The sequence below is a fragment of the Alnus glutinosa genome, chromosome 9 (genome assembly GCF_958979055.1).
Source record: "Alnus glutinosa chromosome 9, dhAlnGlut1.1, whole genome shotgun sequence".
In the NCBI taxonomy this organism is placed as follows: domain Eukaryota; kingdom Viridiplantae; phylum Streptophyta; class Magnoliopsida; order Fagales; family Betulaceae; genus Alnus; species Alnus glutinosa.
The window spans coordinates 22,452,728-22,478,798 of NC_084894.1; the positions used below are offsets into that span (position 1 = coordinate 22,452,728).

Sequence of the window (26,071 nt, forward strand, 5' to 3'; positions counted from 1 at the left end):
TATAAATCTTAAGTAATATTCCTAAGCATTGGCAATTAAATCATCGATCATGTCAATTAATTTAACAGACTTAACACTCGAGCCGATCGAGCTGACAATTAAGCTGATAAGCGCAAATCTTAAACAATCAAGGCAATAATAAGAGCTGTTAAGTATCGCATGCAAATAAGTGGAGTGGGGTTTCTGTAGATTTCCACTCAACCAGTTTTGACTAGCTAATTCGTACGTGTTCCTTGAGGAGCTGAAAGGGCCAAATTAATTAGTTAAAGGAAGAAGCATGCCATGCCATTTTATCGATGAGGAATGCTTGTTGTAATCAAAGGTGCACAAGGCTCAAAGCTCATGCAGTGGAATTCCAAGTAAAGGTCACAAGCAACGACATGGTCCATTTCTATGTGGCCCACGTTTGTCTCCACATTAGTATATGGTTGACCTAGTGCCCTAGTGCCTCGGTTACTTTTACCGATCTTTTCAGCAATTTTATTATTTGAATGGTTAAAAATTTGAGTACCATATATGAGAGAATTTTTATAAAGTTCATTGATTCGAGTAGGTTTCAAACAGTCTATTTATATGCTAGAATAGATGGACTTCACTAACTATTCAAATAGCAAATGTTAGAAGATTCAAATCCTCTTTTTTGTACTCATATATGCTCTCTTGTACCGTTCATGATTGAACTACAAATGTTTCATCTCCTCAATCAAATAAACATTAAAGGTAACTGTTTTGGGAAGGTATTTTTTTGTTTTTAGTTTGAAAAAGTGTTTTTGATGTAATATAAGTTAATTCTTTTTTTTTGTTTAATTTTATTATTTTTAAATTAGAAGTCAATCTCTACACCTGCAAAAATTAAGCACACGTTTTGTCAAAATATGCTATATGCTTACAAGAAGGTGTAAAAAGTTTTTAAAAAAGTGTTGTATGTTAAAATAAATTGTTTGTTAATAATTTTTTTTTAAAAATGTTTGTGTAGAAAACCTAATATACTTTGTGAAGACATTACCAAATATAGCCTATGTTTTCAATGATTAGCTACATTATTTATTACACATGCACAAAAAGATAGCCAAAACGAGGGAGATACAACACTATTGTGTGAGGAAAAAGTTGAAAATGAATTGTATTTTTCACTAGCATCCAATACAATGACACTTCAAATGAAATAATTATAAGATAAAAATATAATTTTTAACATCATTTTTATTCCTTAGAGCACTAGCAACAGACACCGAACCATTTTCCCTAATTTAGAAAAAATTTAGGAAACTAAACCACTTTTTGATTCCCTATAAAAAAATACTTCACAATAGATTCCCTTATCTTTCTCTATATAAATTAAATACTGTTTTTTATTCTTATTTATTTATTTATTTATTTATTCTCTTTCCTATTTATTTATTTTTTATTCTTCTCTCCTCTCTTGTTTTCTTCGTCCTCTCTCTCTCAAAACCCACCACCCAACTGCACCAGATCAGAGCCACCAACTGCCCCACGTGTCGTGCGCCGATCGTTAAAAGCACAGTCCAGTCGCCGTCGCTGGAGCCTAATGTCAATAATTCCGGTCAAGGCTAAGAAACCCAGGTGGGAAATTCACAGTGTAGTGGCGGATCCGGTTTCCACTGGTCTACAAATTCCACGGTTTCCTCTTGAGGATTTATTTATCCTCCACAAAAATAAATGCCCTGTTTCTCGTCACCCATTAATCCTGCCGGCGATGCTCTCAAGCCAATCTCATCGCTTTCTACCCTATGGACGAAGTCAATCCATCCATTCCCGAATCCATTCCTGAATCGCCGACAATTGTTCCCCACCCCAAACAAACAAAAGCGTTCCCAAATTTTTAGAAAGACCAGATTTTTCCCGAGAAAATCAAAAAGAAAGAAGAAAAAAAAAATCAAACAAGAAAGCCCAGATGAAAACGCAATTTCACGAAGGAGCAATAGATAACGGCGATGAGTTGCGAAGATCCGACGACCACGTCTCCACAACGATGAGCAATAGATGACGAAGGGCCCGGCGATCCAGCTCTTTAACTTCGCCGAAGTGATAAGCATAAGCTAGCGATCCCCCGAGAAGCTGTTCAAGATCCTCGGCCTCTACGACGGGTTGATGGATTTGATTCTGAACATCGACATCAGGAGGTGATTCTGGGGCTTGGGGCTTTGCCGGGGTTGAATAAATTTCAGATTTTGATTGAGTTTGAGCTGTGGAGACGTGGTCGGAAAATGGGTTTGTGGGGATTGAGAAGGGGTGAGCCGGTGAGGAAGGTGGAAGGTGAAATTGAGGTGAAGACAATGGAGGACGGGGGAAGGAGGAAGGAGAGAGGAGTAGGAGAGAGAGATGATTTTTTTTTTGGATTATAATATCTTGTTGGGAAGCTACAGTACTACCCAAGGGTGACTATCTAAAATAGGGTAACTGTTATGGTATGGTTTTTGGTAACTTTTTTTTTTTTTCTTTTTTTTTTTTTTTTTTTTTTTCACATTTTCCTTATTTTAAGGAAAAGAACTACTTATAGGGCATCTGCTACTAATGCTCTTATAAATGTAGTAACATAAAATTTTAAGCTTTTTAATATATAATCAATTACTGGTAAGTCTTATTTGGCGTCCTTATCTTCGGCTAATATAGAAGTTCCTTAAAAAAATATAATTCAGAGTCGGTTTGAGATTGTGTTAAAAAACTTAAGAGTACTTTTAGTATCTAAAAAGTTATGTCAATAAAAAATAGGTCCAATTGGTAAAAAACTTAAAAAAAAAAAACATTTTTTTTGCTCTAAAAAAAAGCCTAAAACTGAGTTTTAGGAGAAGTTTAAAAATAGGACTTCTTCTATTGACAAAAATTCTATTTTTCAACGCAATTCCAAACAGGATCACTTTGTTTGTTAAAGTTTTTTCATTTTTTTTTTCTTTTACTTTTCAAAAATAAATAATTTTAAATATAGAACACTTAAAAATTATTTTTATTTTTATATCACATGAAAACACCAAATTCAACTCGACTCGATTACGGCCTGCTTGCGTATATTCTTCCAATTCTTACGAGGAGGCCATTAATTAGGTTATACGGTTTTGTTATTTATCTAAGAATATTCAATGATCGGCCACTACTTTGTGCTTGAAATTGAGAATCACTTTTTCCTTACAATTAGGGTTTTGTTTTGTTTTGTTTTGTTTTGTTTTTTTTTTTTTTTTTATTGAACTTTAATTTACTCTTTTTTAAAACAAGTATTAGTGACCTTTCAGATTCTAAGGAGCTGGGGCAGTTTAGATCGTAAGATAAAGAGGGATTAATATTATATTCATTCAAAATATTTATATTTAAAAATATATATATATATATATATATATATATATATATATATATATATATATATATATATATATATATATTTATATTTAATTTGGTCACGTTTCGTCTTTGGACTTTATACCATCAACTTAATTATGATAATTATCGTGCATATGCATATTTATGAAGAATAGATTTATATATATATAGAGACGGGTAAAGGCTTTTTTCTTCTTTTTTTTTTCCTAGATAAATGGGGAAAGAGGTTACAAGGGAGGTTTTAGATTCTTTGGCTTGGTATGGGATGAGTTTGTCAGATTGGTTTAAGTATATTATCAATCCTATCCATGTTCTTGGTATCCCTAAGAAGGATGTCCATCTTTTTCAAATTTTTACTTGTGTTACATGTGATGTTCTCTGGTTTCACAAGAACATGCAAGGTGGTGCATGAGTTCAGGGCAGAGTTCAGGGCCTCCTAAGTCACCATGTTTTTCCTTGAAAATTAAAATTTTATCACCCAATTTTTTTTTTTTATTTTTTTTATTTTTATTTTTATTTTTTTTTTCAGTTTCACCTCTCTCAAATTTCAAATGCTACCTCCAACCTTGCTGCATGATGGTATCTCCTCAGATGTCTTGGTTATCACCAGTTCTATTAAAAAAGTTTCTTTGGAGCATTATTCAGCACGGAAAGGCCTCCACCCTTTTGGAATCATGGATCCTGCCGGTGGCTGACTCCTTTTAAGGCTAATTTTAATATTGTAATTAGAGATTCTTTCACTGCTTAAGCTGCTGTTTGTGAAGCCTTCTTATGGGGAGGCGCTGGCCGCCTCTCTAGCTATAAACCTCTTTGGCTACCTCTTTGAAGCTCTTGAATTTCACATTAACTGGAAGGTGACTCCCGCAACACCCCGGCCACCATAGTCCAGGGACCATAACTAGACTTTTGTTGATGTCATCTTAGATTTTATTGCTACCATTGTAACTACTCAGGAAAAAGTACTAGTCAGATCTGCGCTATCACTCTAAAATGACTAGTTGATTTGAAGCTTTTCCTAGAATCACTTATAAAGCCTAATTTCACCTAATAACTACGCAATGTGGGACTTAGTACTTATCTATCTCTTATAAATCATTCACTCTATTTGAGTTATTTATCTCTTCCCAATATGGAATCGGGGTGTTACAAACTCCCCCCCTTAAACCTCTGACGTCCCCGTCAGGGCCACGTCATGCAGTGTTCCAGTACCACATGACCTAGCGTTACTAGGTGGCTCTGATACCATTTGTAACGACTCAAGGAAAAGTGTTAGTCAGATCTGCGTTATCACCCTAAAAGAACTAGTAGATTTGAAGCTTTCCCTATAATCACTTATAAAGCCCAGTTTCACCTAGTAACTAGGCAATGTGGGACTTAATACTCACTTATCTCTTATAAATCACTCACTCTAGCTATGTGAGTTATTTATCTCTTCCTAATATGGAACTGGGGTGTTACAACCATCCTCCCTTCCTCTTCTTGGAAGAAAATGAAAGTTTACAGAAGTGCAAGCTTCTGCGTCTTTTATGTGGCTTATTGGGCCGCGGCTAAAGTTCACCCTAGCTGCATTCCCACTCATTTTTCTCATTCTCCCTCTTTTCTCATTTGTAGTGGGAAAGATCCCCTTTGTTTGATGTTTCCCTTTTTTGCTTTCCAGAATGTAATTATAAAAAATATAATAATAAGAGTAATGATTCACTACCACTTAAATATACAACTTTTCACCACCTTGTCTATGTGGCAAGGTGGTCCCCTACTAACTTTAGAGTTTTTTTTATTTTTAAAAAATAAAATAAAGTAGGGGACCACCTTGCCACATAGACAAGGTGGTGAAAAATTGTATATTTAGGTGGTGAAGAATCATTTCTCTAATAATAATAAGGGATAAATATATTTTAGCTCCCCAAACTACTACCATTTCTCCAAATGGCCCCCCAAACTACCAATGCTTAAATTTTGGCCCCTCAAACTACCACTTTCTGATTTTTTAGCCCCATCTGTCCATTTATGCCATCAATTCTAAACAGATTTTCGAAAATACCCCTCCTACACTTTGAAATTCCTACTGTTAAGGGAGGGATATTTTCGTGTTTTTTGTCAATTTCTGTTAGAATTGACGGCATAAATAGACGGATGGAGCCAAAAAATCAGAAAGTGGTAGTTTGGGGGGCCATCTAGAGAAATGATGGTAATTTAGGGGGCTAAAATATATTTATCCCTAATAATAATAATAATAGCCTCCGAAGGTAGCAAATGAATGTGAAGTTTTCAATGTGTTTTTTTTTTTAAAAAATTATTATTAGGGTTAAATACGTTTGACCCCATGTGGTTTAAAGATTTTATTTTTTACCCCATGTGGTTCATTTTGTATCGTAGATGGTACTTCGTTTATGGCTAAAGATGGAAATGGTACATCTGTTCACATCAACACCTCTAAGAATTGACGGAATGTGATAATAACTTAAAAATGCTTATTTTCTATATTAAAATAAGTATTATCATACTTTATTATAATTTAATTATTGCATTTTATATTTAATTGTGGAATATTGTTCAAATATTAATATTAAGATTAAATGATATATTAATGCAAGAAATTGTATTATGTAGGAATTACAAAAGAAATCAAAGAGTAAAAGCCAAGAGGTGGGTCAAAAGAAGAAGTCTATCCTATGCCCGGCCAAGATAGAGTCTAACGTGTAATACAAGAAGAGGTAAAACCAAACTGCTGGACCCACGAATTGGAGAAACATTATAATACTACTACATGACAAAACCAAAAAGAAAAATATGTCTTTGGCACTTATAAAAAGAAGAAGCAGTGTTTTGTTTCAGATGTAAAAGAGAGACGTGTAATAAATAAAAGACTGAGATTCTTATAGTTATACGAATCCCAAAAGAAGAATGACTCTTATCTTTATAAGAGAAGCAACACGACAACAAACAAGGGATTCGAAAATTGCAGAAAAAGAGAAGAAGACTTTTAGCTCCAAATCGAAGAAGATAGCGATGACGGTTCAAGATTTGTTTTTATTTTCTTCTTAGTTATTTTATTTTGCTAACATGATGTTTAGGATTTTAACGATGAAATTTATTTATGTAATCACGTTTAGCTAAATCTCAAGCTGAGGTTAGGGGTGAAACTTTTTAATAAGATTGTAATATTTATTTTCCAACTCTTTTATGGTTTTTAATGTATGATTTTTTTTTAATTGATTGCATGATTTATTCTTAGAAAAATGTTTTTTGTTCTGCAAAATTCCTTAATTCACTATGCATCAAATGAAATGGAGAGGGAATTCGTTTATGAGGTCATGTAATAATGGCAATAGAGACCTGATACACAGGGGATGAGAAATCGTCTTCAATAGTCTTTTCTAATAAAAAAATTGATTTTAATCAAAAAGTTGTCTCTGATGTGACATCAAAGACGTCACATTAGAGACAATTTTTTAATTAAAATCAGTTTTATTTTTAATACGAAAGTGTATTTGTGTTTTATGTTTCTTGTATTTCTTGTTTTGTGAAAGTCTATCTATGAGTTTTACAGATATTATGGTTCTATTTTTAGGGCTTAATTGCTCGGATCAGCACTCTCATATTTAGTAGTAAAGTTTAATGTCTAAGAGGGGCTCAAAATGCCAGATATTATAATATTTGTGTATTTGTAGACAATACCCAAATCAATTTATCTGGCTTAACGTGTAGAGTGTTTGTACTTCTATCCACTATGAAGCACATGCCCAGGGCCTTTTTCTAGTAATGCAAAAAGTAATATTTGCCTTATTAAAAAAAAAAAAAAAGGAAGAAGATGGGAGAAGGATCCTTTCCATTTCATTTGAAATAGAGAGAGGATCCGTTTTCGAGGTCATGTAATAATGGCAATGAGTGTTGATACATGAGGGACAACCAACCGTTTCTATCACCCTCTTTTCACTATTTTTAATAAAAAAAAACAAAATTTGTCCTTTGACGGTCATATCAAAGAATAAATTTTAATTTTTTTTAATTAAAATGTCAAAAAAAAAAAAGTGATGGGACGGTTGGATGTCCCATGTATCATCATTCAATGGCAATAAGGCCACTCTCTATCACTTTTGTGGAGGAAACGAGGAGCCGGTCCTTTACTTTTTACGGGCTAAAATTAATTGTCTTTTCAGTTTTTTTAGATTGTGGAAAGATATATGTCAATTGGATTTGGCTTTAGCTGCAGTAAAAAAAATTATTGCATGTGTTGTAATTTCATTTAATTGTTTAGATTTAATTTAATTTAATTTTTTATAAAAATTTAAAATTAAATACAAATCATTAATAAAATTACAGCATATATACAGTAATTTTTTTTACCACGTTTAAACCAAATCCATGTCAATTACAAATTTACAAGGTTGAGTTTTTTTTTTTTTTAATAACTTCACAAAAAGTATTGAATTATACGTCGTTTTGAGATAAGGGTACTGAACTAGCAAACGTCTCAAACTGAAATATTCACGTTTTCAAACGTCTCACTTAAGGGTACTCCGTTGAAATTTGCTGTTAAATTCTAACGGAATACTCAAAATACCCATATTTTCTTAAGAAATTTTTTTTTAGAATTTAGGTGTTTGTCAAAATTTATAGAAATTTGTAAGAATACCCATGCCTGAATTTTTAAAATTTTTATAATTTTTTATTTTTTTTTTAAAAAAATGGGTATTTTAAAAATTTTGTCAGGATTTAACAGGAAATTTTAACCGAGTACCCTTAAATAAGGCGTTTGGAAACATGAATACCCCAATTTGAAACGTTTGCTAGCTCAGTATCTTTATCTCAAAATAGCGTATAATTCGATATATTTTGTGAAGTTGTTATTTTATTTTTTATTTTTAAAGCAAATTACAGGAAAAGGAAGAGGGAAACTACAACCGTGAGTGAATATATATATATATATATGTCTCATAATAAAATTGCAAGAAACACGTGAGTCAATTTTAATTGTTCTCGAACCCAAACCTGTATACCATCATGATTCATGCCCTAGCCCATTGGTTAGGTTTGACCAATTAATCGTTATGAAGTTGGTGAGGAACTTAAATGATGGCAACTAGCAATGGGTCGAGCATTAATGGCCTTTAATATATATACGTATGGACCACCTACCAAACCCCCCCATTTAAACTCTTATCAAAAAAAAAAAAAAAAAAAAACATTTATGTGCTAACCAATAAATATATAGAACAAATATACTTGAAGCCTATGATAGCTATCTCTATTTATTATTTTTTTTTTTTTTGAAAATATGATAGCTATCTCTATTAAGGAAACGACATCGGTCACCTTAATTGATTAATTAATTACGACAACGTTGGTTTGGTAATGGTTTTCATGTCGTTGAGCTAAGAGCTCTAAAGTCTTCAAACTAAACAAGGGACGGTGTTAAAAAAAATGATTGTTGTATAACCTTCGGCATAATTTTTATATAATTTTAATTTTTTTTTTCAAATTAATTATTAGACTTGTTTTTTTTGCAAGTGGTCGGGTCTTACACATTTAATGATTGATTTTAAAAAAAATAGTTAAGAGTTATACAACAGTTGTAAAAATATCATATTTTGGGGCCTAAAGAGCACGTCAGACTTCTATCTTATTTTTATTTCATAAAAATAATGTAATTTTTAAAATTACTGTTAAATTAAAATTTAACGATAATTTCAAAGTCAAGTCTTGTTTAGGAATAAAAATCCAATAACTTATAGCTATACTTTTGTTCAAATATCCCATCCGATATTTTTTACTTTATTAATTTTTTTTTCAAAAGCTGTAGTATGACTTTGCTGTCAAAGACTTATGCAAGCTAAATTATTTATTGAGAGTCAGAAGTTCTTAAATGTTTATGCATGACTATACTATTTAGTAGATTTACATGTAATTAGATAACGTGTTAAGTAAAAATCAATATCAATACTTATAAAAAAAAAAATTAAAAAAATTAAAAAAATAAAAGATTCAAAGGTTAATTTTTACATCTACTTAAATAATTCTAAAAGCTCATTTTTTCGTTGTCTTTTTTTTTTTTTTTTGAACTTTATTTCACTTTCATGTGCCGATGTGACAGAGCCATTAATCCTTAAGTTTTTTTCTTTTTTAATAAAGACAGACAGAAGATTTGATGCACGAAAAATATTAGAGTTTTTTTTAATGTCTTTTTATGCTCGCATGACTCTAAAAACTTATTTTTCATTGACTTTTTTATTTTACTCGTCGAAAATTATATATATATACCACCAGAAGAAACTATATATATATATACCATTTCTCCTCGAACACCGCGGCATCGTCGGAGTGGGTGATACTGATAGCATGGGATAGGTAGAAAATGAGTAGTAGCCTTAGCCTTCCTCCTGATAATGGAAACCAACGTCATCGCCATGTGCATCCGTACTGTCAAAAGTAAATACTTCTGATGAGATTATTCAATTTGCGCCAGTTTAAGTAGACCAAACAACTACTCCCTCCCCACCAGCACTTTTTCCGGCATAAAAAGTACCATTTTCCTGTAAATTTTGTAAGCTTTCATTGTCTTTTACACCTTTTACTAGCAGCTCATTTCCTCTCCTCTGAGAATGGGATTCACGGACCTCCTTATCCTCTTCCTAGCTCTTCTCTTTCTCCGCTTCTGGTGGCGTTACTGGTCCGTCACCGGAGGTGGGTCCAAAAACCTTCCCCCTGGGCCGCCGGGCTGGCCTATTTTGGGTAATCTCGGCCAAGTCATTCTCCAACGCCGGCATTTCGTCTTTTTAGTACGCGACCATTTACGTGCAAAATATGGCCCAATCTTTACCATGCAAATGGGCCAACGCACGCTCGTGATTGTCACCAGCTCCGAGCTCATCCACGAAGCCCTGGTGCAGAGAGGCCCTGCATTCGCGAGCAGGCCGGAGGACTCGCCGATCCGGCTCCTGTTTAGCGTCGGAAAATGCGCCATTAACTCCGCCGAGTACGGGCCGCTCTGGAGGACTCTACGCCGTAACTTCGTGACCGAGCTGATAAACCCTGTGAGAGTAAAGCAATGCAGTTGGATACGGAAATGGGCGTTCGAAAACCACATGAAGACGCTCAAGAGAGAGGCCTCAGAGAAAGGGTTTGTCGAGGTGATGAGCAACTGTAGGCTCACCATATGTAGCATCCTCATATGCCTTTGCTTCGGCGCAAAGATCTCCGAAGATGAGATCAAAAGGATCGAAAGCGTGCTAAAGGACGTGATGTTGATCACGTTACCGAAGCTCCCAGACTTCTTCCCAGTCCTCACTCCGTTGTTCCGCAAGCAACTCAAAGAAGCCAAAGCGCTGAGAAACAAACAGCTGGAGTGCTTGGTTCCGCTCGTAAGAAATAGAAAGGCTTTCGTGGAGAGCGGTGGAAATGGTGGTCCGGAGATGGCGAGCCCGGCTGGTGCCGCCTATATAGACTCGCTTTTCGGCCTGGACGCGCCGGGTCGGGGCAAGTTGGGAGAAGAAGAGCTCGTGACGCTGTGCTCGGAGGCGATCAACGCCGGGACGGACACGAGCGCTACTACTTTGGAGTGGGCTTTGCTTCACTTGGTGCTGGACCAAGAGATTCAAGAAAAGCTGTACAAGGAAATCTCGGATCACGTAGGGAAAGATGGGCTCATCACTGAGAGCGACGTAGAGAAAATGAGCTACCTCGGTGCGGTGGTCAAAGAGACTTTACGGCGACACCCACCGGGACATTTCGTGCTCTCGCACGCAGTCACGCAGGAGACAGAGCTCGGAGGGTACACCATTCCCGAAAACGCGAGCGTGGAGTTCTACACTGCGTGGGTGGCCGAGGACCCGGTTCTGTGGGAGGACCCGGGTGAGTTCCGACCCGAGAGGTTCTTGGTCGGTGATGGGGTCGACGTGGACGTGACGGGGACGAGGGGGGTGAAGATGATGCCGTTCGGAGCCGGCCGGAGGATTTGTCCGGCAATGACGCTGGGGACTCTGCATGTACTCCTCTTGCTGGCAAGGATGGTGCATGCTTTCAAGTGGTTGCCGGTTCCCGGAGCCCCACCCAACCCGACTGAGACTTTTGCTTTCACTGTTGTGATGAAGGACCCTCTCAAGGCAGTGATCTTGCCAAGGGTGTGATAGGTCATAGGTTTGAGCTTTGCTATGTACCATTGTGGGTACGTGGATAAGATACTGTTGTTAGGAGAGGTAATTTTCTTCGGATTTGGCTTAGATGGCTGTAAAAAAAAAATTACAGCATCTTGATTCAGGTTTTTTTAACGGTTCAGATTTAATTTAATTTTTTTATTATTTTTTATAAAAATCTTAAAATTAAATTTTGACCGTTGAAAAAACTAATGTGGTAATTTTTTTTTTTTTTTTTGTTTTTTCCATGTAAGCCAAATCCATTTTGCTCTTTTGGTATGCCTTAATAAGCTTAGCTAATTATGCTAGTGTGTTAGTATTTGCTTAGACAAAAAAGAGAGACAAGGGGCTAGGCTAGAGTTTGCTTATGTATAAGTGGTAGAATGAAGGTTGAATTAATCCTTATTTTGAAACTCTGGAGTGCATTCTAATTAGTTTTTTGTGAGGAGAATATATTGATTGTTAAAATTTATGTTCTTGATTTATTATTTTCTGTTCTCGAAAATAGAAAAATACTTCTAAAAACATAAAAATAATTTTCGTATTTATATCGCATCATATATTATATATATATATATATATATATATATATATATATATATTTTTTTTTTAGAAAAAATTATCCCAAAATTACACCCACAAGATTTTACATGATCTTGAGATTTCACATGATCATCTCATTTTAAGTGAATGAGATGAATTATTTTATGGTCTAGATTAGTTTTCACAGCTCATAACGATGGATATATTACCTATGTTGTCGTGTCATTTAAATGGTGCTACTAGTTTCTTATAAAGAAAAGCATCAATTAGGTAAAATTGGCCTTCTCCAGTTTGGAGCAAGAATTCAAAAAACATTTGTTAGAAACCCTGTCTCAATTATTAGATGATGAAGAAGAAGATAAATCAGTGCTACTAGGATATTCTCAAGATCTTTATGCAGATATAAAATTGTGAAGCATGCATGAAAGAGTATGATGAGATGAAAGTGGAGAATAAAAGAAATTATGAATCATGCATGATATTGAACAAGTGGAGAATCATGGAAAATCCCACTACCTCAAAAGGACAATAGATAATCTGATGAATTATTCATGCCGATACAGCAGACAAAAATGGACTGACAAAATTATCAATTTTCAAGAATTATTGTTGTATTTACTGTTCAAATTTAAGAATCATTCAGAAAATAGAGAGAAATGATAATTTTGTGAATTATTGTGATTTAATTTTGAGAACCTTAAGTTTCTAATTAAGGCTAATGACTTTGAAAAATGAATGATTGTTCGACTCTCAATGCCATTTTATATGCAAGAAAATGAAATGATAACGTGCTCATATGACATGAGCACATTTGTTAAATAATGTAAAACTTATTGTGGAAAGAAATCTGTGGCATGTGTAATTACTCAAGAGTTACTAACTTTTTACGAATTCATTATTAAGCAGTAGTTGATGAAAAGCACAGTAATTACTCCAGAGTTACTAACTAGGTAAGGAATCCATTTTTTTTTTTTTTTAAAAAAAAAAAAAACTCCAGTATGTTTAAAATGGAGGATTACTGTTCATAAAAAGTGGATTCATCAGATTCTTCTCGTCCTTTTGAGGTTGTTGGATTTTGGGGTTTTTTTTTTTTTTTTAATGATTCTCCACTCACTAGTTCAATATCATAGTTCTTCATCATTTCTTTTATTCTCTACTTCCATCTCATCATACTCTTTCATGGATGTTTCACAATTCATCTTCTTTTTCATCATCTGATAATTGAGATAAAATTTCTATCAAATGTTTTCTAAATTCTTGGTTCGAACTGAAGGAGGCTAATTTTGCCTAGTTGTTGCTTTTCTTTAGAAGAAACTGATAGGTGCACACCATTATATATTATTATACATTATACATTAAATGAGAGGCACCATGTACATAGTGCAAGCATCCGTAAATAGAGAGAAAACTACAAACTAAGACGGTCTAAAACTTAAAAATAAGATTAATTTTGTCGATGAAGAGAGTGGACTTTTCATGATCAGTAATCCTCCATTTTAAACATAATGGACTTTTCATGATCTTCTACAATTATTTGCCCGAATTCAGGTGATTATGAGAGACTAGTTATGGGACACACCTGATTAAATAAAAATTAGGCTGTCCAACTACTTATCCGTTCAGGTAAATTCCATAAGTAATCTCTCACAATCACCTGTCCAAATTTAAAAGAATTCGAGCAAATAATTTCTAGAAGATCATAATCCTTATTATAGCAACAATAAGGCTTGATTCCCACAAAATCGATAAATACAAAATTTGACAATTAAAAAAAGATAATAGCTAATTGCAAAAAATTACATCTGATCAGAGACAAGATGATTACAAAGCTACTACACAACTCTCCACGAAACTCCAGACAGAAATTATTTATTAACTTATGCTGGACATCAAAATCTTAAGGGATAATAAAGAGCAAAGAGAAATGATGGGCGGTCCACTGCTATTCTGATTTCCAGGAGGCAAAAAAAGGACGGCTTCCAGGATCAAACAGTCCAGCAACAACGGCTATGAAAACCCACAACATCAGGATGCTTATTATGGCAGTTCTCAACACCTGGTCACAGTTACCATTCAGGTTAATATCAATCTCATCCACTAGATGGCGTGCACGTGGATCCTCACCGTCAGTCACTACTGCACTAGGGTAAATCCTGTTCATCCAATTTGTAGGAGGCTGCTGCATGTAACCGATGCTCATGGTTGAACATTTTGTGCATGTGCATTTACCACCGATATAAGATGGTAGTGTTTCAAGGTACTCAGAAAGAACCTTCTTGTACATCTCTCCTTCAATTTTCAACTTTTTCCGAGTGATGGGCTTCAGAACCTGAAAGATATATCCATTCATTACTGCCATCAGATCCATATTTGAAATAAAAAGAAAACGAAAAGCAAGAATATCAAACATCTAAACCCCAATAAAAAGATAAAAGCTTACTTGAATAAAAGTTTGAGCAATAACGCGAACGACCGGAGGAAGTCGTATGACAAACAAACAGCCAAGACGGTTTGGGAAATGATCTTGCAAAAGGGCAGAACAGGATCTCAACATTTGCATTGGAACTTTCAGAGGAGATAACCCTTCACAATCCACCAAAACTATAATTTGTGAATTTTCTCCGTCAACTAAATGCAAGACTCCATGCTCAACCTGAGATACTGTAGTTGCAACAATTGAGTGAGTTACAATACCACATGGAATACTGATGGGAAAAATAGGATAAAAGAAAAACAACCGACAGTGTGCACTATGAGACTATAAAGTGAATGAATTAATTCCAAGATTCAAACCACATCGATGGTTAAGACATTTACTGCCTTAATTGGAGTTCCTCATTTCAACGACGCAGGAAATTGCAGTAAAAAAAGACAGTTCAACAAATTACCAGTTTACCACATTAACAACTAATTATGTTTTCAAGCTCAACATACTGAGCCAATGATTCTTTTGATAACGACGTACAATTGACCACCAAAACCATAGTTCTTCACTTGAATTTACAGTCTATATTTCTCCCACTATCTAAAGTCGTGCTGAAGGAAGCTGATTGCTGGGCTGGTGCTGCCCAATACAAAACAGATTTCCTTCAATGACAGATCATAGATGTGGACTATGCACAGCAAGAGGCTTGAAGACAGTGATCATAAGTTAGACAGAGAGAGAGCATATATGTTTATATCCAACAAAGCTTGTTAATAACTAAGTAACTTAATGTGGTCAAATCCTTACTTTGCAATTGGGAGCAACCATAGGGGTATATGGTAACCCAGAAATTTACCAGACAGAGAAAAGAAACATACTGATTGCTTGAGCAAAGCGAGGTTTGTCTTGAGATGGCAAGGTGACAAAAGCAAGTCCAAGTCTTACTATGAGGCATGGTTGGTGCTTCACATCAAATCCATGCCAGAAAACCATATCTGACCACATTTCAAGTTCTTGTGCTGAAAGAATCCTGTAAGTCTCCCTCCAGCGGATTGTCTTCTTAATTGATGAGAGCAAGTACGCAAAATCACCATTAGCGGCAGTGTAAAATCGATGGAGCTCATCTTCATTAATTCTGCATAAACACTAGTATGTCATGGTCCGCTGCAACAAGAGAAGCCAAGGTATCCAAATATAAATACGCTAAGTTTCAAAAACACAAGAAGCTATTTCTCCAGATCAGTACTAAAAGGTTATGTCACATCAAAGTGGTTATGCACAAGAGACTTTTTACCATGTTAAGGAAATGAAAATAGCATTATAAGCTCATCTCAACAATTAATTCTACATTGAATTATCTTTATATAATAATTTTTTTGATAAATAATGTCATACAATTAAAAAGTGCAGAGGATCTTTATATATTAATTAAAAGCAAGATGGTGAGATGTGGATAGAATATCAAGGTTATGAGAATTTAGTAATTCCTGTAATGGAATTAGGGATTTAAAATCCCAAAATGATGCCAACAGGAAAGTACTCTGGTTGAAGGGGGGATTAAGTATGGAAGAAAACCACACCTATAAGTAAAGACTATCTATTGAGTTAACTTGTATTCTGGTCGTATTCAGCTGTTCAACAAGATCATAGAGAACTCTTCAAAAAAAGAAAAAACAAGATCATAGAGATCAGGTGAAAGCAATACAAAATAGAAAAACCACATTAATATGCAAGATGCCAAAAATTCTAAACAATATTTTAGTCTTATATAATAACAAGAATAAGAGTGTAATAAGAGATTACAACAAATATAAAGCAAACATGTTTAGAGAAAAACAAAAAAACAAAAAACAAAAGAAAAATTCAATCATATACTTTTCCTTCGTGTTTATTTAAAAACAAAAAATTAAGTGCATCACTTGACCATTGTTTATACCTAAAACTCATCCAATTACCTTTCTGGCAAACAAATCCCTTGGTTTTTCAGTTCTTTATGCAGTTGTATCATCCAATTTTCAGATGCCAGACTTTGAGGCGATCCATCAGAAGTCCTGGGTATCACATGAAAGCTATAAACATAAATAACTATCAAGACACCCTCAAATACCTAACAAAAGGAGTAAGACAAAATGACTGAAGAAAACTGCTGCAACACAAACATTCATGTAAAGTTTCTGGTCACTATTATTTTCAAAACAGGTAATCACTTACACAATCTCACAAGAAAAAATGACAATGACTTCAAAAATTGAAATCTATATAAAAAGTTGTCTCATGGTCTGAACACGATCAGTCGAGGACAATTGATATTTATTTAGATATATATGACCTGATAAGATTGTTTTGCTTGGTCCCATAACCAAGGGTCAGCAAGCTCAAATTGTATGGTTATATATCTGACAAAAAACCAGAACCACTCCCACTGCTAAATCTGAAGCTGCTAAATTATTCTATCTTTAAAATATGTTAAGAGATTTTTTATATAAAAAATAAAGAAAGAAAAAATGCCAAAAAGGGGTCAATGATTTATGTGTCTAACCCTGTACCAAGTCCAACCAAACACTTAGAACCAAGTAAGTACGTGAAGTCTAACGAAGTTCAGCCAGCTCCAACTCCAATCTTTGACCCCTCCCATACATATCGATATGTTCTGAAAATCTTTTGAATTCAAGATTGAAATCCTGACTTCCCAAGAACGAGAGATTCCATTAATTGTCCAGATTTGACAATTGACTAAACCATTCTCCATATGAACAAGAAAACTTCATAATTAGCAATAGGGAAATTGTACCATAAGGGCATGAGTTTTACCCATGACAAATAAGGGCTTGAGCTTCTAATTTTGATAATTAAAGGCTTAAGTTTTCGCTTTGTGATAAATAAGGACAACCGTCTGATTTTCCGTAAATTTCTTAACGGAGAATCTGCCAGCTGTTAATACCTACTTCAAACCAATTAAAACACGACACATGGATATGTAAGCAACTTAAGCCACGTCAGAATCTCATCAGCCCCACATCAGCATCTCATTAGAGCCACGGCAACTCAACCCAATCATGGCTGGGTCATGCCCAACCACGACAATGGCTGGGAATGAACCAGCCATTGCCGTGGGTGGCAGCCCAACCATGGCTGGTTCGTTCCCAGTCACTGCTGTGGCTTGGAGAGGACCCAGCAACCGTGGCTGGGCTGGGCTGACATAGTGCTTATCTGGGGCTGATGAGGCTTAAGTTATTTGCATGTCCGCGTGTCATGTTTTAATTGGTTCGACGTGTTCATAATGAGAGCAGGCAGGTTCTCCCTTCAGAAATTGACAGAAAATTAGACAGTCAACCTTAATTGTCACAAGGCGAAAACTCATGCCTTCAATTGTCAAAACTAAAAACTTAGTCCCTTGTTTGTCACAAGGTAAAACTTAAGCCCTTATAGGACAATTTCCATTAACAATAATATATAAATTGTCTTGTCACTCTAAGTTACCTTAGAAGCATCATTAGAATTCTGCAATTCCAGTCAATCAAATTAACCTGATGCTTATAATCTTTAAAATTTTATAGCAGTTGAACTAAATCTGATTGTCTGTTATCAACGTTCATCTTTTACCTTTCTCCAAAAATATATAAGGTGTCAAATAACAAATGAAATATAAAATTTGCAAGCATCATCCTGCTAAATTATATACCTTGTATCCATAGTAGACTGTACAGAGGATAGCTCTGAAGATGGTTCTGAATGTGTATGAGAATCACTGACACCATCTGAGGTTCCACTTGTACACACTGCTTCATCAGACAAAGTTGTTGCAATTGAAAGGACTAGAATAGGCCCTGACAACATCTGTAAGCATGGAAATATTTTAAATAATCTTTTTTTTTTCTTTCTCTTTTTTGTATAAGTAATCGAAATATCATTAAAAGCATAAGGCGCCCCAGATACACAAGCAGTATACAAGAAAAGTTACCTAACTAGAAGGGACATATTTTTAATACCAAACAACCCTAAGAACCAATTTAAAGAACTTGGAAAAGAAGAAATAGAAAGAAATTTAACATTCTTTTTTTTTTTTTTTAATGACAAGGAACCCTTCCAAGGTAGGGCTACTTCGTGTACCCATTCCTGTCAGGTAAACCTCGGACCCATGTAAAGCGCGACCTCCATACAGATCAGGTAATACTCCGGTTTCCCCAGTAGGCTGACCCCAAGAAAATTGTTTACACTCAAGGAGATTCGAAAGAGAACAGATAATTGCCCTGGAGAAGCCACCTAGCTAGAAGGGGCATATATTTCTAATACCAAACAACCCTAAGAACCAATTTAAAGAACTTGGAAAAGAAGAAATAGAAAGAAATTTAACATTCATGAAAGAGAGAACAGATAATTGTCCTTGACTACCTCAACCACAAGAATTTGATAATGCATGTCATATGTATAAGAGCAGATGTATTCCTATATTTATAGCTCTTGCAATAAAAAAGCAACTATAATGGTTTCAACTACTCCAAAGAGGAGAGAACAAACTTATCAGTACACTTAATTTCACATTCATGAATTATGCAAAATCATAATTGTTTTAAAAAGTACTAGCGCCGTCCGTGAGGACCACAGTAACAATTATAAAATTTTATACAAACTATCCAAATAAAATGTTTCCATATATGCAAGACTTCCAGTTCGAATGCATTGGAATGAGTTGACTAAGCATTTTGCATTATAAATTGGAATAAGTTCCAATATATATTGTTTTAACAGTTCGTAATTGTACTGCACCTTTTTATTTTACTTTTATAGTCTACACTGTAGTCAGAATATAAAATTACCTTACACACAAAAAAACAAAAGGATGAAGCATATAATTGAGATTTCCATATGCAAGGCTTATGTTCCGAACTGCTTTTTAAATTAACAAAAAAATCAAACTAACTTGTTTTTATTTATTTTTTTGGGTAATTACCTTTTTCCTACCACTCATTTATAAGTCGCTCCCATGAACTAACACCTGTCACACTCAACCGCATTGAATCTACCATTTTATTACAAAACCCCCCTCGGTTAATCAAAATCGTTAAAAAAAAGTGAAATGACATAAATACCTTAGTTTAGAAACAAAATTTACATAAAATATCCTTAAAACTAAACGAATAAAAAGTTTTAAAAACCAACAGAAAAGATTAAAAAAAAAAGAAGAAAAAAAAAAAAAGAAGAAAAAGAAATGAAGAAGAAGAAGAAGAAGAGAAAAGAAAGGAAATCCTAGGGTGGTGGCCGCGCCACCCCCAGGTGGTTTGGGGTGGACAAACTATCCTCAAAAGTCATAGAGCCACCCCCAAAAAACACTTAGGGCTGAATAGGCCACCCCAAGGGGTGGTTCAACGACCATCCCTTGTTCCTTTTCTTTTTCTTTTTTTTGAAGTTTTAAGATTATTAACTTTCAGTTTTTATATTTTTATTTAATTCTTAATTTTGATTTTTTTTTTTCACATTTTTAATTTTATTATTATTATTTTATTATTATTTTGAGGATATTTCCCTTCTTTAACAAGATTTAACATCTAAAAAGAGAATATTTCGTTTGATTTAACAAGATTTCCTAACGACCAGGGGTTTTTCTAAAAAAATGGTAGTTCAATGCCAAGTGTCAGTTCATGAGGGTAACTTATAAATGAGTGGTAGTTCATGTGGAGAAAAAGTAATTACCCTCTATTTTTTTAATCGGTGACACACACAACCAATGGATCTTGAACACAAAACCTCTACCCTACACGTTTAATTGGGGAGGAAGTGTCATTTAAGCTAGATCTCATCGGCAACCAAAAATTAAATCAATTTGAACATGACAAGTGCGTAGAAAAATGTAGAGCAAACAAATATATTGATGCACATGTATATATGAAACCAGACTAACAAGATAATGATTAATTTACAATAATTTTAAGTAAGTTAAAAACAAAATGAAAAGATACAATCAATACCATGTGCAAATTTATTTTTAAAAGTAATACCATGTACAAATTTATACCACACATAAGTTGTACATAAAGGCATAAACTGCTTGTGCAATTCATGTAAAAGCAAAAACCCAAATTCGTGATCAAAGAAAGGTTGCTTTGATGAGTTAAACACTCTATGATATGGATGATATTTAAGCTCTCAATATTTCTATATGCTTATATAAAGGGTGACCCACATATGATTAAACCTTCATAAAATTGTAAAATCAAACCTGCATGCCTTCCACCAAACTCTTGAAGGGAGCCCATCTCTGAATCCACTTAAATGGTGGATAGCAAAGAACTTGCAGTGTCTGAAGACCACGCCATGCAAAAGGACATTTGGCCATTGAAAACCTCCGTACTGTCTCTAATGCAGCAACTTTGAGTAGAAACAATGCTGAGCTACCAACTGCACCACTTCCAAGTATACCATGGCTTACCGAAGCTATGTGCCTTAAAGGATTCTGTAAAGAAGCTCTAGGACGAGAAGCAACTAAACTTCTTTTAGACACCTTTTTTGCAGTTGTGACACTGGTCGCTTCAGAGCTTCTGCTTAACCTAGAACTTTGCAATGAGTCGCCCATTGAGAAGACTTGATAGGAGCTCACGTTTGCAGTCCACTAGTACTCTACAGAGTACTCATAAGGACAAGAATGATTAACCCATAAATTTACTCTAAAGCAGCTGGAACCCCTGGATACATAAAAAAGAGTTACTTAAGCAAAGCGTATCTCCCCAGCTGTTAATCTTAATTAGTGAAGCATGTACGAATATCAACCAGCAAGAAGCATTGACAAATCAGGAAATGCATGAAATAATTGTTTACACATAAATAGGCCATTAACCATCTTCAAGTAAGGTAGAAGCAAACATTCAATATAAAAAAAAATATTACGGAAAGTGAGTTTCCTTTTGAAAAGGATATTGCTTACCATCTATTGTCCATCCCTAATACAGGTTTGCAAACTATAAATTATTATGCCCTCAAAAATCATGCTGCCATCTAATATGAAACCACTGCCTTATTAGCATCTAAATAAGATGTCAATGGGCTGTAGTTCAAATGGTACTTCCTCCCTTTGTAGCAAGATGGAGGGTGAGGTCATGGGTTCAACTCTCATCAGGTGCGTTTGTGACTTACCAATAAACTGGAAAATGAGGAGCGTACATGAGAAACACCATTGACTAAAATGTTCAAATCTAATGATTTGGTCGCTTATTGTTGCAGGCAATCTTCTAAAACACATATTAAGTTTGCAGATAATACCAAAGAACTCGATATATAAGTAAAAATCAATTATCCTCTTGGTAGTGTCCCCATTGGATTTCAACTTGGCAACAAAAATTAGGGTAAAAAGCCGTCATCGATTTCCTAATTTATCAGAAAACATCTTAGGAGGAATTTTTTTGTTTTGAAAGAGGAAAAATCGTTTTATTTTCACTCCAATATATTACTCCTACGAAATACTTCAGATATGCAAAAGCAGTAGTACTAAGAAAAATTGATCGGCCAAATCAAAATTATCCTTCTCTATTATACTTTTTGGTAATATATATTAAAAACAAAAAAAAAAAAAAACTTAAACCATCACACAGCTTAATAAAAAAATGAACTAAATAGCGATTCAAAGTTACAATCACGTCACAAAAATTACAGGCACTTATCCACACAACATCGCGATAAAAGAAAAAGAAAAGAGTTACAATCTTTCTTTATTTTTTGTACCATCAGTCGAGTTCGATTCGCCAAAGTTCCAATCGCGATGGTAATTTGCCATATAGAATTTTCTACAACATTCACGATCTAACAATTACTAAGCATAATTCAACCAAAATTTTATATTTTTCAAAAAAATGAATGGAGCAAGTTCCTCAAATTCGTACGAATAAACCAGAAATTAGAATTTAAAAATTAAAACAAAATCACAGACCTGGAAATCTTCCCGTAAAAACTGGAAAGTCAGAGAAAGAGAGCAAGGCTTTTTTCGGTTCTGGCGTTTTCGACGAATTGGTTCAGTAGATTCTTGTTGTGGGAGTTAACGAGAAGCTTTTGAATTAAGAGTCTTCGTTCTTCTTCATAGTCTTTGGTTCCAGCACAATCGATGATGTAGAAAATGAGAAAGGGAAACGAACTGGCGGAGGGAACGGAGGCCCCAGCAATTGACGTGACACTCCGATATCGACAGCTAGCCTGACCTGATACGTGTCGCTGGGAACTTGACCGGGAAATAAAGCTATGTTTGGTATGTTTGGTAAATGTCTGAATCCAGATGCCCAACTTTCCCAAAACTTTGTTAACTCAAAAAAAAACTTAATACCCAGAATCTCTTCAATTTTTTTTACACATTCTTATATAAATATTTAAAAAATGTTAGATTTACAACACCAATACAACAATTGTACAACAATCTTTTACATGAAGGTGGATCCCACATACTAAAACCCACTCTCATGTGAGGGATTGTTGTACAGTTGTTGTATTGGTGTTGTACAAGAATCAAATCCCTAAATATTTTGTCAAAATAAGTATTCAATTTTGAGAAATGATACTTACACATCATACTCAAAACAATTACACTCACACAAGATACGTTGGGATGGGCTCAGTATGTAAGCCCCACTTCAATGTGTCTTGTGTAAGTGTAACTATTGTGTACAAAAAATATAAATATCATTTCCCACAAATATATAGTCATGAGAGTACCCTTAAGTAAAGAAAGAGTGGTTGGAACGTCCGCCTTAATTTGATTAAAGTTGGTTGTATAGCCACTACAATAAATTAATGGTTGTCACGTAACAACTCTAGCTAGATCGGGATGGTTAGATAGCCACCCTTCTTTTTTTTTTATTGAGGGTTGCCACCAAAAATATTTTCTCAAATTTGAACTTTTCAAAAAAAAATAAATAAATAAATAAAAAAAAAAAAACTTTCCAAAAGCATTATCAAAAAGCTCCAAATTGTTTCTTCTGGTCAAATAAGTTTCAATTTTGATGGTGAAAAGATGGTGCCATTGCATTAGAAAAGGTTAAAAGAGTAGGTGACTCAGTAGTCTTCGTATACTTTCTCCTGGACATCCAGCAGCCGTTACAGTCTACATCATCTAAGAGAATAATCAGAATATACTTTGCAAAAGGGAAAACTCTCATCAGCAAAAAGAAAAAAAAAAAGATAATAATAATAATTTAACCTTATTTCTCCCTAGCAATTGAAACCCATGCTTAGCAAGTTAGTGTACTCACCAAAATAGTTTTTTTTTTTTTTTTTTTTTTTTTTGTACTATTTTGATGAGTTAATTTGTTAAAATGGTCTCGGTTGCTTCACCAATTTGGTAAGTAAACAGTACTTACCAACAATAATAAACACTATTCACTCACCAGAACAATAATAATAAAAAAAAAAACTATTAAACTTTCTCTCTCATGCATCACACACCACCTCTATTTTAAAAAAAGATTATTTGAATAAAATAGCGATTGTAGATAGTTAAAATGATAAGACTGCTAAGTGTACTCTAAAAAAGTAAATGGCTAAAATAGAAAAAGGCGATTTTTAACTATTTTGACTAGTAAAATTTGGTGAGCACCAATGTCCTCGACCTGATAAAGGAAAGAATTGATCAGCACCACTACACATGCATTAAAAAAGTTTAGGAGATAATGAATCTCTAATAGGAACTATATATATACCATTTTGGCTCGCCATTAATGATAATAAAGTAAAACACTAAACTGGTGAACTTCACGATTAATTGTATCCATTGGTGGAAAACCTAAGCTTTCTCAAAACTACCTCCAGAAAACTTCACTCTACTTGGTCATAAGTTTTGCTCATATCAAGTTTTAGGGTTAAGTATCTCATCTTTCCCTTCCTACTAGTTTAGAGAGTTTTATATGCAGCTAAAATATTATGGGTAATTAGTCTTCAAGGTATAAAAACACTTTGATTATGAGAAATGATGCGATTCACTTTACGCCCGTGGTTAACACACATAACATAAAATTTCGTGTTCTCTTTTTGCCATTTGCTTTTGTTGGTTTATTTTAATTTTTCGGCTTCCATTTCAAAAGTTAAAAATTTAAGCCCCTACTTCTCCTCTTCTTTTCTCTTTTTACTCTCCGCTCCTAGATTCTCCTCTTATTCTAGTTTTTTCTTTTGTTTGTAGGTGTTCTCCAACTAAATCAATAATTTTGGCTTCTTCATTATGCATCTGTCCATCTACCTCCGTACTGTGCCATTTTATCTCCTCTCTGGTCGCTGCTGCTATTTGCTGGTTATGTTTTTGCTTTGAATAAGAGTTTTAGATCTGTCATAATGCATGGGCGATCTATAGGATGAATATTAGTCAGGTATAAGGGATTATTTCTCACGGCTTGGATAGTTCGATATGAGAGGTTATCTCTCAGGGCCGGTTTAAATAAAAAATTTCTAAGATATTTGTCTACTCTTATCTTAGATTTAGTTTGCTCGGAACAGATATGCTCTTTAATAATTTTTGTATATGGGTTAACGAAAGATGAAAATCATAGATATCACTTTATTGTAAGAATTTTGTTTGTATATATCTATGGTTATGTAACTTTATAGCATGCGGCTATGATTTTGTAAAGCTTTATACTTCGTGATGTAAGAGCTTTATGCTCGTGATCTTTGATCAATAAAATACTCAAATCTTTCATTTAATATATATAGATTACTTTTTACTATAATAAATTATAAGACATTATTTATACTTTATCTTATAATTAATACAATAATGTTGTTCCATATGTTGATTAATATAATTTCCAAATATGTATTAATAGAATGTGCAAAATAGCTGCCTTCATCAACATGGCATCGAAAAAGCTAGCTTGTTAAGTTTTGGACGTAACTAGGATTCAGCATAACCTGCCCGAACCTGTATATCGCCTCGTTCTGTCTCGAAATTCACGAGTATACCGTGTTATACAGTTCGGATCTAGCTTGCATGTGTAATGAAATTGAAGAATATTAGAGTTTCTTATAGTGTTCTCTTAGTGTTTATTTGAAATGACATAAATGTAATAAAACAAGTTATATCTATATTCTTTTGAATAACATGAATATAATTTTTTAATTATATTTATGTCATTCCAAATCAATATCAAAAAAAGACTAGAAGAAGTTCTAACGTTATGAATGAAATTAACAGCACATCTACTTAAAAAAAAAAAATAATAAAAATAAATAAATAAATAAAATTGGACGGTCGAGATTTGACATCAACAAATTTCTCTAATGACTTTTCAGGAACCTAAAGGAAAATGTGGCGCCAAATTAAAGTACTAAAACCGTTTGTTTACAAATAGGAATTTATTTTAAAGAAGCTTATTTTTTACTTATTTTTTTACTGACTTGAAATGATGAAACAAGTGAACCGGGCCCAATGATACGCCATCAATGCTCCGCAAGGTTAGTGAGAACTCACTGGTCAAAGACGCAGTGAAAGCGAAAACCAAGCCAAGCCATTAAAGACTTCAAACTCTTTGCATTTCTCCGTTCTTTTTCTCTACCTCTTTCATGTTCATCCTCAGCTTCTTCTTCTTCCTGCTCCTCCTCCCTCTTCTTCTTCCAACCTGCCTTTTGGAAGAGCAGATCTACAGCGCATAAGCAACAAAGTATTTGGTGGAGG

The 26,071-nt window shown here is 34.3% G+C and overlaps 2 protein-coding genes across 3 annotated transcripts; one reads left to right on the forward strand and one right to left on the reverse strand.

The window, feature by feature from the left end:
- Positions 1-9,684: 9,684 nt before the first annotated feature.
- Positions 9,685-11,943, forward strand: LOC133877156 (cytochrome P450 77A1-like). Its single transcript, XM_062315401.1, has one exon. It carries the CDS (start codon positions 9,936-9,938, stop codon positions 11,457-11,459), a length of 1,524 nt encoding a protein of 507 aa, XP_062171385.1. The 5' UTR covers positions 9,685-9,935; the 3' UTR covers positions 11,460-11,943.
- A 1,813-nt stretch (positions 11,944-13,756) lies between these two features.
- On the reverse strand, positions 13,757-22,652 carry LOC133878057 (uncharacterized). 2 transcript variants are annotated; one of them, XM_062316545.1, is made up of 7 exons: positions 22,352-22,652; positions 20,651-21,113; positions 18,116-18,270; positions 16,389-16,502; positions 15,312-15,568; positions 14,449-14,669; positions 13,757-14,337 (listed from the first exon to the last, which is right to left on the reverse strand). In XM_062316545.1, exons 2-7 carry the CDS (start codon positions 21,002-21,004, stop codon positions 13,951-13,953), a joined length of 1,488 nt encoding a protein of 495 aa, XP_062172529.1. In that variant the 5' UTR covers positions 21,005-21,113; positions 22,352-22,652; the 3' UTR covers positions 13,757-13,950. The 2 variants fall into 2 exon arrangements, with proteins under 2 accessions (XP_062172529.1, XP_062172530.1); XM_062316546.1 differs by having other exon boundaries at positions 16,389-16,484; positions 22,352-22,650.
- Between the last annotated feature and the right edge of the window lie 3,419 nt (positions 22,653-26,071).